General features: G+C 34.2%; 1 protein-coding gene across 8 annotated transcripts in view; it reads left to right on the forward strand.

Moving 5' to 3' along the window:
* The window catches only part of Trf2 (TATA box binding protein-related factor 2), a 67,468-nt gene extending 64,546 nt beyond the window's left edge, over positions 1 to 2,922 (forward strand). For all 8 annotated transcript variants that reach the window (XM_073976730.1, XM_073976723.1, XM_073976731.1 and 5 more), the window contains exon 6: positions 2,315 to 2,922. In XM_073976730.1, the coding sequence (XP_073832831.1) occupies positions 2,315 to 2,727 (413 nt within the window). In that variant the 3' untranslated portion in view covers positions 2,728 to 2,922. The remainder of the gene's footprint in view (positions 1 to 2,314) is intronic.
* Positions 2,923 to 12,162: the final 9,240 nt, after the last annotated feature.

The raw sequence follows: 12,162 nt of genomic DNA on the forward strand, positions 1-12,162 counted from the left end.
AACCTATTTTTTGAGTTACCGACAAAAATTGGTAACATTAAAACGCAAAATTATGAATGAAAAGTTAATATAAATGTGGACAACTCTCTTGCTATCGGTAGAACTTGACGACTATTTTTTATTGGTCGCTAACTTACCGAATAATATCGTTAATTACCGAAATTATAAGCATTTTAATTTTACCGAAATTTGTAGGTAACTCAAAAAAATTAGAGAATCGCACTACTGTTAGCAATGTCAAAGAGAAACATAAAAATTCACATTTCTTCTTTTATTTCAGAGTTTTTAATTTTGTTTTGTCAGCGTTCGCTTTTTTCCTTCCATTTTTCTTCATTTTTTTCTTCATTTTTAAAAAATTGTCAAACAAATGTCGAAAAATCAGTTCTACCATTTTTTACCCGAAGAAATTTGTCTGGTATCCTGTGGTAGAAGAGAAAGGCACTTTTGACTTCTCCTCTCCCTCTCTCTTAAAAATTGCTTGTTATGGAACGCTTTGCAGTTTAAAAATGGTAACAAATGTTAAAAATAGTAACCTCTGGTATGTAAAGGAACACAACTACAGCAGACCAGTGAGGGTGTTACACCTTCGGGATGGTAGCAACGGCTACAAGTTGTCTGTTTATACCCTCAGCATTTAGGCTAGAAAGGGTATATACACTTTCATACGGGCAAAATGTGCCTCATCGAAATAGTGTTTTAGATCCCAAGTATGTCGATTGAGCAATGTCCGTCCGTCTGTCTGGCTGGTGCGTACGATAACTCTCGAACGGATGAAACGAATCGGTTCAAATTTTGGCTTTCGTAATATTTTGTCCAAACTTAGTTTAAGTTCGAAGATGAGCTTTATCGGTCCACTCCTTCCGGTACCTCCCCTACAAAAGTTCCAAAATGTTCGGAAAATTTGTGGGCACGTTAACTCTTGAAGGCAGTAACCGATTTGGTCCATACTTTGCACATCGTGAAATTTATACCAGACTTAAATGAGGTTTCAATATGGACTTAATCGGTCCACTTCTTCGGGTACCTCCCACACAAAATTTGGGATAAGTTCAGTTTAGGACCTGTTCTCGAATCGCTTTGATTTTTGTTGCAACAACTTGTATTCACTTTCCCCCATACGACGGTACAAGTTTCATCAGGGGCAAGTTCATACTACCCGAGAAAATGACCGGAAAGTTGCAAAAAGCCCCTATGACACCTTGTGTAGTGATTGGAGGGCAAGTTAACTCTTGAACGGATCTGTCGATTCGGTCCAAAATTTGGCCTTCGTAATATTTTATCAAAACATAGTTTAAATTCGAAGATTGGGCTATATCGGTGCACTACTTCAAGTACCTCCCCCACAAAACTTCAAAAATCTTCGGAAAAATTTTGCGCACGATAACTCGTGAAAGGAGTGACTGATGTAATTCATACTTTGCACATCCTAGTACATGGACTATATTTGTCTATTCCTTCTGGTACATCTCACACAAAAATTGCGGATAATTTCACTTTAAGACCTGCTCTCGAATCACTTTGATTTTTGTTGAAGCGATTTGCATTCGCTACCTTCGTTACGACGGTAAAAGTTTTTTCAGGGGCAAGCCCATATTCCTTGGGAAAACAGCCCGAAAGTTGTTAAAACCCTCTATGTCACAATATGTGGCGGTCGATAACTCTCGAACTGTTCAACCGATTTGGTCCAACATTTGGTCTTCGTCATATTATATCCAAACTTAGTTTCATGGACAATACCGGTCCACAACTTTCGGTACTTCTTCCCAATATTTAAAAAGTTTCTCTAAAATGCTAGGACGATTTCACTTGAACGGGGCAACCAATTTAGTCCAAACTTTGGATCTCCTAATATTTTATCAAAATTTAGTTTAACTTCTAAAATGGCCCATATCGGTCCTCCCTAAGGGTACCTGCCCTACAAAAGTTCAACATTTGTGTCTTAATGCAGTTAATTCCTAATCCACATTTTTGTCGGCAAGTTCAAATGCCAAAAAGGGTCACAAAATTCTGAAGAGACTTTAAATACATTCGATCTGTCCGTAGGTGAAAGATTCACTTCACATTGGCTGAGGGTATATATCTGTCGGCAAAGCCGACTGACACTTTTTTACTTGTTAAATGAGGGATCTGTTCATAGTTAGGAGGAGTCCCCCCACCACTACGCATTATTGTGCAAACAATTTACTTGTTCCATTGTGTTTTTGAAGAGTTTGAATTATTAAATTGCTTATTTTATTGTATTATTCAAAATTCAAGTAGTTTTCTTCTTCTTCCATTTCTAATTTTCTTCTCTTCTGTTTGTTCTTCATTACAGCTGCTAGTGTTGCACATGTTCAAAATGCCATTGAACACATATTCCCGCTTGTCTATGAATTCCGTAAGAAACGTTCACCCGAAGAATTGGAACAATTGCGTTTGAAACAATTGCAAAACGCTACCTTTGAAGATATCGAAGATGTTGAAAAAGTCTTGTTGGATGATGATTTTCCAGGCATTACCAAACGTAAATCGAATACATTGGATAAATTACCCAATGCCAAAAGAAAGCGCACCAAATTTGGTAGTGGTGGTGGTGGCGGTATTGATGGTGATGATGATGAATTTGAAGCCGATGATCCCGATGAGGCATTAATTGGCAATGCTGATGATGATGACGATGATATGGTTATGTATGATCCCAACGAATCAATTATAGCTGGTCCTGAAGATGAAGAGGAAGATTTGTAAGAATATTTTTGAAAAACAAAAAAGAAAACCAAACAAACAATTAAAAACTAAACATATATATTGAATATATAGTGTAACAAAATGTTTATAACCAATAATATACATATGCAATAAGATATGTATTGGAAAATTATAACAAAGAAGAAGAAGAAGGCAGCACTCATACTACCACCCTCGATTGAACAATAAATAAAAGGAAAATTAACTCCCAAGAAATACAAAATGTGCGAAAATGGGTGAAGGTCGTCTTCATGGCAAGCATATCCAAAACAAGAAACATGCACCATTAACAATAAAAAACGTGTAAAGACTAAGAATGCAATTGAACAAATTAAAATCCAAATGAGTGTTTTAAACATGCCTGATTTTTGGGAGTTTTTCAGACATAATCAAGAAATACCACCACCACCACAATAACTCAGCTCCAAACTTTATCACACATCATCAATCAACTACAACTACATACATACAACATACACATCACATAGATGTTTGTCTGTATGTTTTTGCAAACAACAAAGAAATCAAATCGACTTTTTTATTATAATTATTCTTACATATAATAATTAATAATCTAGTGAAATTTAGAGCCAAAAATTTAATGCAAATAAAAACAATTTAATTTTAAGGTAAGTTGTTGAACAAATTATTATTAAAAACCAAAATAAATTATTATTTTTTTCTTATATGAAACAAATTTTGCATATCTTTTTAACTGTAAAACTAAAAATTATATCTAAAATTACTTTAAAAAAATAGGGTAGAATATGAAAGAGGAAGGAAAAATAGAAGACACATTACACGTTAGAAGGTGGACTAAGTACAGAGAACAATATTTCCCCTTTTTAACTCTTTGGGTAGCATACGGCCCAATCAGCCTGATGATGAATATGAACTCCCTCACTTTCTCCCATATGTTGCAATGACAGAGAGTCAAAAGTAACGAAACTTTATAATTCATGATCGAGTTGAATATTTCTTAAAATCCTTGTATGTTAGGTATATAGTGTTTTATGCAATATTACCGACAACCCTTCAAACAACATTTTCGTGGAATATGTTACCCTTCTAGCCTCTCAAAGTTTTAAAAACTTCTTTAACACTATAAAAATATGCCTGTCTGCTGTCTGACAGGTGCGCACGACAACTCTCAAACAGATTAACCGATTTCGTCCAACTTTTTCTCCTCGTAATATTTTCATCAATACATCTCTTCGGTTACCTTTCACAAAAAATTAAACATTTTCTATAAAATGGTGCGAATGATAATAGGCCGTTTACATATAACCGGGTTAACCCAGTGGGTCTGGGTTTCAAATGTCATTTCCATTGTGTATACTTCAAATAAATCCTCATAAAGAAGGTTAACCCTGCAAAAAACTATAATCTAAACGCCGTATAACTCTCGAAGGAAGTAACAGATTTGATCCAAACTTTGCACATCGTAATATTTAACAATAGAATAGGCCGAATAAAGAATATTCGGACAATAGGTTTCCACGCCTCCCACAAAAAATTGCAATTTCTAAAAAAAGTGCACAACAAGGACATGTCTTTAATCGTTTTGATTTATTTGCAGCAAATTGCCCTATTGGCGTTTTTACGAAAGCACATTTCCCTTTGGGGCAAATCCATACTTTCTGAGAGCATAAATCAAAAGTTCTAAAATACAATGCCAGCACTAACTAAATGATTGATGAGTACGATAACTTACGAATTTAGAATCCAAGTTGACTGAAACGTTGCTAATCATAAAATTGCTTTCAAACGTCGGATTAGCTCTCTCACAAAAGTTCAAAACTTTCCCTTAAATACAGTTTAAATGCTTTATTATGAAACTTCCATAGAAGGTACTCCATACCATAATTCGCGATATAATGAACCAAAGGCAATCTAGATCATGAAGATCCTTCCTGACATGTCTAGTGGGTCACCCATATGATGATTAGGATGACTCTCAAGGTTAAACACAAAAAAGGTACTCCACCGAAAGCATATCATTATACTAATATACGGGAATAATCTTCGTCTCCTCATGCAGGTTAACTCTCGAAGGAGGCAACCTGTTGCAGTTCTGATAAGTCTGAATGCTCTATTGCGTCGCACTTATACTTGGCGCTGCATAGCTTAGCATAGACCGATCTATACTGACGTATGAAAAGAACCTTCGGGTCCTCGTGTAAATAGTGCACTGATGACATGAAGAGGCACCTTATCGTTGTTCGCTGGATAGCGTTGTGATACTTCTGTATATACTTCCATTGCGTTCCGCTTGTGATCGCGTACCATACCAGCGCCGCATGGCATTGCCACAGATCGACATATCAATCCCACGGCAGCGGGTGCTTTCGTACCGGATTGACCCGAAACCATAGAGTTTCCGCCAGGGGCTGGATGACTTGTGCTTTCAGTCCCCAGCCCTTACCAATTGAATTCTTAAAAAAATAGCCCAAAAGGTAAAAAAACCTCTATGACACCATATGTAGTGGCTGGATAGCATGATAACTCTCGATCTAACCGATTTGGCCTTCCTGATATTTTGTCATACTTTCAGTTCAAAGTTAGGCAATACCGGTCCACAACTTCCTTCAGTTCCCCCGAATTTTTAAAAATGTCACTTAAATGATATACACGATATCTCTAGAACAAATTTGGTCCAAACTTTGGATCTCCTAATATTTTTAATATTTTTTCCAAATTTAGTTTAAGTTCTAAAGTGGATGTAACTTAGGGTACCTCCTCCACAAAAGTCAACATTTGTGTCTAAGTGCAGTTTAAGGCCTGTTCGAAGATCCTTTGCAAATGTATGCTGATGCTGTTCGTTGTTGTCCTGCTTACAAGTCCATGTTTCCTGGCATACTGGTCCATAAGTTATACGATGACCCACTGAAATGACTAGTGGGCGCGATATCTATCGAAAAGATATGACTCCCAAAATAAGATCCCATCTCGATAAGTTGACTGTTATGTCAAAACTTGTTGGGGAAATTGCAACAAAAATATTTTTTTGACTTTTCATATTCGAACAGCTGCTGTGATACCACACCCAGCATCAAACCTATGCTTCTACGTAGGTGCTGCTATAACAACAACAATAGATCGACCTATCCCGTTATATGTGATCTAGAAGGTTTTGTGATTATGTTTTTGGTCGGAATTATTCGTTCGTCTACCTATACATTCAGTGGCCAGAAGATAGTTTGCTCGATGTCGTCCTCAAGCGCCACCAACACTGTACATAACAGACCTCTTCTGGTTAAGTCCTATTAAACAGTTCCAGAAATATCACACCTCGCAAGGAAACTCCCGATTTAACTCTGGGGAGCTTCTAATTTTTACAAAGTTACAAACTAGACCAGCGGCTGGTTTGCTCGATGTTCTCAAACGTCTGCGACAGTTTTCTATGTCATAGACTTTTCTGTTTAAATCCTCGTCGACTGATTTGTTAAACAGTGCCGGGGATATTACCGCTTTCTTCGCACCTCTCCGTTTCACTCTACCGAGCCTCGAATTCTAACATATGAATTCCATGTATGACTGGCGTCCACACAAATAGTTGATAATCCAACGTTAACACGTTCGCGGACGCAAGCAAATTCAGAGAGGTGAAAAACATGACACCCAATTATTTTCGGAATTAGTTTTTTTGTTTTTATTTATTAATTATTGAGTATTATTATTATTTTTTATTTATAATAGAATGTATCTTGTTGAAATAAATCGTATTATGTATATTAATCACCAAAACTTAAGATTGTATACAAATAAATGAACAAAAATTGGCTGACAATGTGAATGCTATAGCATTCACGTCATTTTGCATCGGAATGCTATAGCATTCACGTCCGCGAACGTGTTAACAAGTAACAAAGTGTCAGTTGGCTTTGCCGACAGATATATAACCTCAGCCAATGTGAAGCGAAACTTTCACCTCCGGACAGATCGAATGTATTTAAGGTCTCTTCAGAATTTTGTGGCCCTTTTTGGACATTTGAACATGCCGACAAAAATATGGATTAGGAATTAACTGCACTAAGACAAAAATGTTGAACTTTTGTGGGGGAGGTTCCCTTAGGGCGGACCGATATGGGCCATTTTAGAAGTTAAACTAAATTTGGACAAAATATTAGGAGACCAAAGTGTGTGCCAAGTTGGTTGCCCCATTCAAGTGATATCTTCCTATCATTTTAATGACGTTTTTTAAATATTGGCGAGAAGTACCGAAAGTTGTGGACCGGTATTGCCCATGAAACTAAGTTTGGATATAATATGACGAAGACCAAATGTTGGACCAAATCGGTTGAACAGTTCGAGAGTTATCGTGCTGTCCGACCGCCACATATGGTGACATAGGGGTTTTTACACCTTTCGGGCTGTTTTCCCAAGAAAAAACCTTTAACGTCGTAATGGAGGTAGCAAATGCAAATCGCTTCAACAAAACTCAAAGTGATTCGAGAGCAGGTCTTAAAGTGAACTTACCCGAAATTTTGTGTGAGAGGTACCAGAAGGAGTAGACAAATATAGTCCATATTCGAACCTGATCTATGTATATCTGGTAGATATATTAGGATGTTCAAAGTATGGATTACATGGGTCACTCCCTTTAAGAGTTATCGTGCGCAAATTTTTTCCGAACATTTTTGAAGTTTTGTGGAAGAGGTACCTGAAGGAGTGGACCGATATAGCCCATCTTCGAATTTAATCTATGTTTTGATAAAATATTACGAAGGCGAAATTTTGGACCGAATCGACAGATCTGTTCGAGATTTATCTTGCGCTCCAACCACTACCAAGGTGTCATAAGGGCTTTTTGCACCTTTCCGGCCATTTTCTCAGGAAGTATGCACTTGCCCCTGATGAAACTTGTACCGTCATATGGGGGGAAGTGAATACAAGTTGTTGCAACAAAAATCAAAGCGATTCGAGAGCAGGTCTTAAACGAGTGGGCCGATTGAGTCCATATTGGAATAGCATCTAAGTCTGGTACACATTTCATTTTCATTTCATTTTTTCATTTCATTTATTTCACATGTAATTTGAGGCGATGGGGCCCATAAATAAAAAAATTACAATATATGTATGTACGCATTAAGCTAAACCTTAAACAGGAAAAACTACTCCATTTTTTATAAGTAAACATTAAAAATTCTTAAAATAATTTCTTAAAATATTATTGTATTAAATAATAACATTAAATAATTAATTGCTATTTTTATAGTTGACCTTTGGACTGTTTTAAACATGTATTTTTTTGTTTGGCTTTAGGTCAGAATAATTAAAAAACAATGGGTTTTGTTTTTTACATAATTTTTATTTTCCAATATTTCGACTTTCTTTGAAAGTCATCATCAGGGATTTTTCATTTATTTTTATTCTGCTGATGATGATGGCTTTCAAAGAAAGTCGAAATATTGGAAAATGAAAATTATGTAAAAAACAAAACCCATTGTTTTTTAATTATTCTGATCTAAAGCCAAACAAAAAAATACATGATTAAATAATTAACATTTCACGATGGGCAAAGTATGGACCAAATCGGTTGCTCCCTTCAAGAGTTATCGTGGGCACAAATTTTCCGAACATTTTCGAACTTTTGTGTGGGAGGTACCGGAAATTTGAAGCGAATCGGTTCGTCCGTTCGAGAGTTAACGTGCGCACCAGCCAGCCAGACAGACGGACATTGCTAAATCAACTCCAAATTTTCTGAAACACATTTCGTCCAAATATACTTGGTGTCTAAAACCATTATTTCGATAAGGCACATTTTGCCCGTATGAAAGTGTATATACCCTTTCTAGCCTAAAGGCTGAGGGTATAAAAAGACTGTTCTATTGCACAGTCTGTTCTGCTTAAGCCTATGGATATGTATGAATGTGGCGTGTTGTGATGTTATTATGTTTTTACATACACATGTTCCAACAAACATCTCATATGGAATGGAGGATACTTCTCTCATATCAGTGAGAGCATCTCGATTTATATTTCCTCAATAATATGGAACATAATTTTATCGCCCAGTCCGAACGGTGTATCTACAGCAATAATGTCCATGACATTGGAAATTAGCAGCTTTAGCGCAAGCAGCACAAGTGCATATTACCGTCATAAATGTTGTTTGTCTCTTCTGGCCTTGAATGATCTAAAGAAATGTTTTAAATGGGTGAAATATTCAGGACAACGTGATGTTGTTTGGCTCGGGAATCGGATCCTAGAATTCAGTTGTTGTTGTATAATGTGTATAATGTTGTGTAAATCAGTGTGCAAGGCTGGTGACCATACCATTGCAACAAGGTCTTATCTTTGAGAGTTATTATCGACATAATTCAATTGCCTCAGTGCTTTGGATAAGAGAGATGATGATAAATGGTTTATCTGGCTTATGCGGTGGCCTCTCGCCAAATGGATGATATCTTGACTTTAACACCATTACTTATTTATGGGCACCTCTCGGATCGGGCTGAAATTTTCAACATAGGTAGTCCTTGGGACCCTGATCAAAGCGATATATAACTTTTCCGGGGGAAGTACATACTTCCCGAGATATGGGTCTTGATATTTTACTATTTTTACTTGGGCAATATGGGTATCATTTTAAAGCTCGTGGTGATTAATATAAGTTATTGGCCATGTTGGCTTTTTATATTACAATTGATGAATAAATGAAATGAAAAATGAAATTTTTATCAGAAGTAAGCAAGGTAAGCAGGCAAGGCAGCTTATGTACGCAGGCCTTAAGTTACAATTGTTGTTGGCTTGTTGGCTAATAGGTATGTTGGTTTTGCAGAAGCAACTAGTCGACACCGTGATCTAATATGATCAATCCAGTATTGAAGAACCCGTGAAATGTGAAATTGAAATATTCAGGAAAGGAATTGACTGACGTAGATCAAGTTCGAAGATGACGTAAATCAAGATTCGGTCTAAGTTTTTGAAGAACTATTGCTATGTGTAGAGTTTGTTGTCATAGGAGGTATGAACATCCTCGAGATAAAATTTATACCGTTGTAATAGGAAACACAAAAACTTCCTATGATTACCATTTCAAAGGCATTCGAGAATAGTCCTTAAACTGCAAAATTTTTAGGTATAAAGAAACTGATAGTAGCTTATGTACTGATGTTTTTGGAACAGGCCCTATGGGCTGGCTACGCTACTGTCTTATTGTCATTAACAAAGATTAAACATGTATAATTATTTTTATTTCAATTTAATCGTAATGTTTTCGTTTTTCTGCTTTATTTCTTTTTAGATATTTTTAAACTGCTGCCAGTGTGTGCTTTTTTGTTAAATTTTTTTAACAAACAACAACAAGACGTGGATGAAAAAGAGGAACTACAACAAATTAGAAGTAAAAATATGTATTATTATTAATTTTTTCTTTCGTTTATGTGACTCATAATTACAAAACAAACGAGGATGAAAAAGAACTACTACAACAAATTAGAAGTAAAAGATGTGTATTATTATAAAAAAAATTTTGTTCGTTTATGTAACTCATAATTACAAACACCGCAAACAACAACAACAAATCAATCAATCATCAACAAAAACAATAGAACCAATAATAGTTTTAAAAAGAACAATTATTAGCATACAAACAACAACACAAAAACAAACACTGAATACAATGAAAAAAAAGAAAAATTAAATAAAAACAATTAATATACTATTATTAAAACTAGAGCAACAAAATCCTAAAACAAGAAACAAACAAACAACAAAAATCTACTAGGAGAAAGTAATGTTAATTTTAATAACATAATTATTATTTTTTTTTTCATTCACTTTACTACAAACATACAAAAACATAAACAACACATACAACATATATCTCTCGTGTAATTCATCAATGATTTACTCTTAATTAATTAATTATTATTATATTATTACATATTATAATTATTTCTTCAAAGAAAAACCACCGCCTTTTTTTAATTTAAAACAAAGTAATTAATTAAAATTTAATAAAAACAAATAATCATAATAATAGTGTTAAACTATTAACAAACAAAGAAACAAAACAAAAAACCTAAATAATTTTAAGTGTTTTTTCTGTTATTTAAAAAAAGAAAGAAAAAGAAATTGAAAGAAAATTATATTTTGTTTTTATAATTTTCTCACACAAACAAAACAAAAGCAAAAAAAGAAAGAATTAATTTTTTTTTTGTTTATTATTTAATTTTATTTTTTCATTATTTGAAAAAGCAAATAAGAAGAAGGGGTCGATTATGGATAGCAACTCATCAACAGTAGTTGCGTTGCCAACTGAAACGACGGAAATTTTTGTTAAATCCATTCAATATCAGTGTTTTGAACCTTCAGCTATTAATTTAAATGTAAAAAAGTATGAATTTCATTGCGGAAATGGAAATTTCTATTATTAAATTTCTGTCGGCAACTCAACCGGAGTTGGTTTGCTATCCATAATCGACCCCGAAATATCACATGTATCAAGTTTCTAATTATCAATTAATTATTTTTTTCCTTTTTATGAGAAAACAAAAAAAAACAACACAAACCAAAATGTCTCTTTATTTTTTTTTTCTTCTTATATATAATTTAATTTATACAACAACAACTGCTACTGCATTACTAATATTATTTTTACCTTTATCTGGTCACTAGTAAACCAATTTATTATTAAAAATAAAATCAACAAAATAGCAAATAGCATCTAAAGAAAATCATTTCAAATTAACAAAAGCGAAATGAAATATTTGAAAAAAAAACATCCTTAAAAAACTGATGAAACAGAATACTATGTTTTCTTTTTTTAAGCCAAAATGAAAACCACAATCAACAACAACAACAAAAAAGAACAATAAAATAAACTATTATTTAGTTTGCATAAATTAAAAACCAAAAAAAACATTTATTTTGATTTTTTCTTATTTCTTTACTTTTTTGTTTAGCGGAGTGTTAGAGAGGAGTTTTAGAGCTTGCTTAGAGTTTTTATTGATTTTATATTTGAGTTTACCTATAAAAATACCATGGATAATTAATTCATGTAAAAACCCTTTGGGAGTTTTAGTTGTATTTTTCTGCAATTTTGGCCTAGTTTTTATTCTATATAAATGAATAGGTTAGGCAAAAGGATGTGTATGTAGCCTTTGTTATTAAGGGGTCGATTATCGATAGTGGAGTCGTTGAGTGGAGTTGTCAGTTGTTTAAATTACTTTATGTATGGCAACCTTCAACTGAAGTTGCGAATCTCAGTTGACGAACTGGCTATTTTTCAGCAACCACTTATTTTCAGTTGCAGTGAATATTTTCGAAGAAACAAGAAGTAAAATTGAAAGGAAATAAATATTTTCATAACAATTGTTGTTTATTTACATGATGAATTAATTTTGTGTATCAAAATTATCATGAACAACAATAAAACAACAGTTTCAAATATTAATTTATAAATTGAGTGCAAGTGCAATGTACACC

Source organism: Musca autumnalis, unplaced genomic scaffold, assembly GCF_047663935.1.
Source record: "Musca autumnalis isolate F117 unplaced genomic scaffold, ASM4766393v1 scaffold_3, whole genome shotgun sequence".
NCBI classification, from domain to species: domain Eukaryota; kingdom Metazoa; phylum Arthropoda; class Insecta; order Diptera; family Muscidae; genus Musca; species Musca autumnalis.